Source organism: Coturnix japonica (genome assembly GCF_001577835.2).
Source record: "Coturnix japonica isolate 7356 chromosome 7 unlocalized genomic scaffold, Coturnix japonica 2.1 chr7random1124, whole genome shotgun sequence".
Taxonomy (NCBI): domain Eukaryota; kingdom Metazoa; phylum Chordata; class Aves; order Galliformes; family Phasianidae; genus Coturnix; species Coturnix japonica.
The window spans coordinates 3,142-8,118 of NW_015439651.1; the positions used below are offsets into that span (position 1 = coordinate 3,142).

The following is a 4,977-nucleotide window of genomic DNA, read 5'->3' on the forward strand; positions in this document are numbered from 1 at the left end:
GCCCATTTCTTCTACAAGCAGTTCCAAAGGTTCACTTAGCTCCATTATCAGGTCCACTCAAAATTCAAGTTTTAGACCGAACACAAACTTCTGAACTTGGAATTACCTGTGAGTTACTGTACAGAAAGGAGCACTGTTTTTGTTAAAAAAAAAACAAAACAAAAACCTACAATCCATTTTCCCAGTGAGATATTAAAGAGAACTTTTTTATTCCAGTCTCACATGAAACACTATTAATGGCTCTAAGTTTCCTAATCTCAAACATATTCAGTAATGACATCACTCCAAACTGAACTGTTGAAACTAGACAATCTAATAAGTCCATCTACCGCTACTTCATCTCACATATTTTTCAGTTACATACTGTAGAGTCCCTGGGAAAAAAACAAAACAAAAGAAGGTAATTTAGAAGAATCAGCAGCTATGAAAGTGTTGAAGTACCATTTCTTCTCAGAATACAAAAAGTCAGCATCCCTATTATACCGGCCTTAGTGAAAATGTTCCATTTAAATACCTTGGATGAGCACCAGTACCAATTAAATCTGTAGCAGCCTGTTCCATTGAAAAGGCTTTATTGCAAAGTTTCAGCATATTGTAAACTTTAGAAATAATTTTGGGTAAATCAAATATACAAACTTCTTCCCTGCTTTTGGAAAAGAGGGAAAAAATAGACCAAAATATAGACTCATATTTGTAACAAGAGGGCATTTTTAATGTAAAGATTCTGCAGAAGGCAATTATTCTAATAGCTTTGGATGTTCAATTCGTGTAATTGTCCAGTCCGGTTTTGCTCCTTCTGTAAATTCCCTTTGGAACCTGGGAAAAACAAAGAAATACTTCTGTATTATTCCTGTGAAGGCTCATAGAATGATGCTTATGCACCCAAGAGGAAGATACACATTCACTTTTTACATTCTTTAAATACTTAATACATATTCTGCACTGATACAACACATTTTCATTTCCAAACTAGTTTTCACACCGCTAGCCCTTGGACATACAAGGGGAGAAAAAACTTACTCATAATTTGCAGTTAAAATATGTCTTTTTTCCTTAGTGTTTTCGTCTCCAAACACAATCTGGAAGACTTTGGTTTCACCTGGTACTTCATCAGGTAGGTTAGCACCATTCAGATACCAGAAACGCATCAGGATACTAACAAACTTTCTTCCTGTCAGAAATAAAGCATTATATAAACTTCATGTTTCTCAATTGTCAGATGTTCTTTACCCACTATTTAGCTCAGTGCCTACTGAGACCCACAAAAGGTAGTTGACTTCAGTCAGAAAAAGTATAACAGAATAATTAACAACACAGCTATTTAAAGCAGCATTCACATTGTTAAGCAATAACAGAAATACCATCAAGAGAAAGGCATGTAATTTATGAGCTCTACCTCATGAGAATGTATACAATCTATCTGTATAAAAAAGTTGGTTATCACATCATCAAAACCCAACTATTTGTACTACAAAAGAGGGTAGAGGAATTCAATCTCAGAAGTTAACAAGGGGAAAAAAAAAATCTCCAATAGCAGGAAAAAAAGCCCACTTGGTTTGAGAACATGAATTTCTGATTCCAAGACTCAGGTCAACTTTGACAGAAGATATAATTCAACATTAGTACTTAAACAAAAGAAAACTTGTTTGAGCTTAACACTAGCTTAAAAAAAATAACCAGTGTTCTGTAACTATAACTCATGAAAGAAAAATAGTAGTGAAGGCAGTAAAATGTCTTCCATTATCCAGCTTTAATTATTGCTCCTGGAAGGTAGGTATTTTCGTATTGCTAAATAAATCACCCTTCTGCATATAGAAGAGTCACTGCTCGAGTGGTTTGAGATCAAGGACTAACAACAGAGTTAAAATTATAAAAGAGGAATGAACAAAACATACACAGAATTCAAAACAGTACCATAATTTAGTAACAGTACCAGGTTCTGGTTTAAAAGGAAATTAGGGAACTAAATGCAGGTGAAGTACAAGCAAAAGAACAAGGAATGAAAAAAAAAAAACCAAAAAAAACCCAAAAAAAACCCAAAACCCTATTTGTACAGAGAGCAAAGCCAGGAAAAAGACCGCCCATTGCATAAATGTGTTAGAATTCTCACATACCATCATCATCATAGTAAATGCGAACATCTCCTTCTGTTGTGTACATGATTGCATCCATGTCAGCCGCTAAAGCATCCCTGTGGTTCTCAGAGAGTGAAGAAATCTTTTCCTTCAACATCTGAAGTACCTAGGTTCAGAAAAAACTCGTGCTTAGTTCTTCATTCAGAAGCTGAAGTAGCAACCTTATCTATAACAGTTAATAAAGAGGGCTCTATTGCTGTAACATTTGTTTAACATTGTAAAACATAGAGCAACTGTGAGCAAAGCACTGGGCCCTCCCAAGCCCTAGCTAACCATACTACAGAGCTATTTAATATTCAAGTCAATGAAAATGTTTAGAAAATACACTGTGAAAGCAGAAGTTGCACAGCAATACATTTAAGTCCAGAGAATACAAGTTTAAGTTAGTTTCCACCATCATAATTATGCTCTGCCTTAACACCACTGACTTTGCTATATGCATATTTTTTACATTTCAATTCAATCATTTCTCAGTTCTCAGTGATTTCTTTGTAAATCAGTTCCACTACCACTGAGTTTAACTTTGCAATTTCATGATCCACGCCCCCACTAGCAAATGTTTAAACATTTTCCAATCAGTAAAGAGTAGAAAACCATTCCTTTAGGACTTAACTTACAGATTACACTCACAGTCGTAGCTTTTGAGCATTGTACGATATACACAATATTGTTATATAGAAAGGGTGTGGTGGATGAGCTGCATAACCTCAAGCACCACAAAAGGAGACATCACAAGGAAAGATGAAGTTATGCAGCATGTCTTTAACTCATATTCAGTTTTTAATCCTAACTTGAATTTCTTCTTTCAAAAGACAAATTCAGAGGTTGCATGGAGGTTCAAGCATTGTTACCAGACTCTAGCTTCTAGTGCATGGTACGTATGAATTTCACTGGCCAGAGCAAGACACTAGCATGGTACCAGCACTGGTGCCTGCACACTTTGACCATGAGCTACCTCAATGACCTGAAGAATTTCAGATGACCAGAGGAAAAGGAGATGCTTTTTCAAAACATCTGTAAGAAAAGAAAAACCACAGTCTACTGTGCTCAGAGAGGAGGTGAGACTTTCCAGCAGGGATGCACTGTGCCAAAAAATTCTGTAGCAGAGGAATTGGTGGCAATAGGACAAACCAAGCTGAAATCCAGGAACAGGGCAGATACAGTCCTGAAGCACGTCCTCCTCTTGACTGATGCACATGCTACCTCTGTCCCCAGGGAAGGCCAACACAACTTCAACAATTTGGAATTCAAATATGACAGGTACACCAGAAATCCTATCACACAAAATAATAGGGCAACCGATCCCAATGCTTAGTGGCAAGAACATCTTTTTCCATCATAACTTTACTTCATAATAGAAAACCTCAGCTGGCAGAATTAGAGATTGAAGCACTTACCTCTGCTGAAACCAAGCCGTCCAGCAGGTCAAGTTTTCGCTGAGAGAGAAGCTGTGAAACAACGGAAAAGGCCTACAGAAATAAAAGAGAAATACACAAATAAACTATTTTCAGTTTGCATACTCTTCGGGCAAATACATTGTTATAGGGTGAGCTACGTAAACATTATGATTTAAGACTTCAGTGTTTGCAATGTATATCACCATTGAAATGAAACCCCTCACAGCATTAAAAAAGTGATTTTGTTAACTAATAAAAGCCTAAGAGTTTTTCCTATTCTCTTTTAGAGCACATCAGTTTTGGTAATACACAAACAAGTGCCTTTCTGTGTAATGATTGCAATGGTCTACAGCTGTTTTCACCTTTTGTTGAGTAATGTCTTCCCAGCTGATGTTCCCTTCCCTGACTGACCCCTGCCCAGCCCCTTCCCAAGCCACCTCCCAGATGCTCAACGTTGAAAAAACTAGGTATCAAACGTACTGTAGCCCCAAAATCTTGAAGGCTCACAGCCACCCATCTCCCTCAGTTTTGTAGGCAGCATCACATCCATGTATCCAAACGGTGCACATACAAAACGCTGACGGTATGTTTCGAGATATACCGCACGTACAAACGAACGAGAAGAGCAAAGCAAACAGCGTTCTGCTCACATCGCAAACAGCGTGCCGTGCTTCTGCCCGGCTGTACCTCGGCTTCCCAGGCACTTTAAGGCCACCCCCGCTCTCAGCTGCTGTGTAATGAACCCCGGATCCTCACCTGCTTGGCGCCGCGCGTGAACTCCTCGATGCTGAACTCCGAGTCGAAGTAGAGGCGGATGAGCAGGTAGTAGAAGCGGGTGCGAAGCCACGCCAGGGGGTTGGTGATGCGCACCACCACCACCCGCCGCTGCGGCCCATCTCCCTGCGGGCCGCTGCTGGTGAAGCGTGCGGAGGAGAGAGTGGGTACAAGGCCGGGCAGCGGAGGGGCCGGGACGCGCCTTAGGAGCGGGGCTGCTCGGGCCGCCCCCGGGACCAGGAGCGCGCCCGTCAGACAGCGGGCACGGCGGGGAGCAGCGCGCAGCGCCAGCATGGCGGCCCTGCGCCCCGCCCCGGTACGTCCGAGCGGACAGCGCTCCGCCGGAAACGCGGCAGGAGTCGGGGAACGATTCTGCTCCGTTCTCCGTTCCCGGCGGACCGACGGACAGCGGCCGTGGGGGGCGGACATGGAGCGGAGCGAGCAGCTCGTAGTGCAAGTGCCGAGTCTGGACGGCGTGACGAGGGAGCGCTTCGTGCGGGCCGTGTACCCACGGGTACGAGCATGGACACGGGGGAGCGGGGTGCCGGGGATGCGGCGGGGGATCCAGCCATGTCTCCTCCTTGGAGGTGTTCAAGACCAGGTTGGACGGGGCCCTGGGCAACCTGATCTAGTAAAGGTGTATGTTTGGTGGCCCTGCCAGGCAGGGGGGT

The 4,977-nt window shown here is 42.4% G+C and overlaps 1 protein-coding gene across 1 annotated transcript; it reads right to left on the reverse strand.

Moving 5' to 3' along the window:
• Positions 1 to 555: 555 nt before the first annotated feature.
• Positions 556 to 4,817, reverse strand: LOC107306886 (m-AAA protease-interacting protein 1, mitochondrial-like). The gene is made up of 5 exons (XM_015850292.2): positions 4,289 to 4,817; positions 3,533 to 3,604; positions 2,115 to 2,241; positions 1,021 to 1,171; positions 556 to 816 (listed from the first exon to the last, which is right to left on the reverse strand). The coding sequence occupies exons 1-5, from the start codon at positions 4,733 to 4,735 to the stop codon at positions 738 to 740; spliced, it is 876 nt and encodes a 291-aa protein (XP_015705778.1). The 5' UTR covers positions 4,736 to 4,817; the 3' UTR covers positions 556 to 737.
• Positions 4,818 to 4,977: the final 160 nt, after the last annotated feature.

Bases quoted from the DNA above. Each gene is read 5' to 3' on its own strand.
- LOC107306886 (XM_015850292.2), bottom strand. From the start codon at position 4,735: ATGTCCGCCCCCCACGGCCGCTGTCCGTCGGTCCGCCGGGAACGGAGA. The intron at 1,172-2,114 runs GTATGTGAGAAT...TATTTCTGACAG, and splicing joins CATTTACTATGATGATGATG to GAAGAAAGTTTGTTAGTATC. The intron at 817-1,020 runs GTAAGTTTTTTC...TGTTTTTCCCAG, and splicing joins ATTTTAACTGCAAATTATGA to GTTCCAAAGGGAATTTACAG.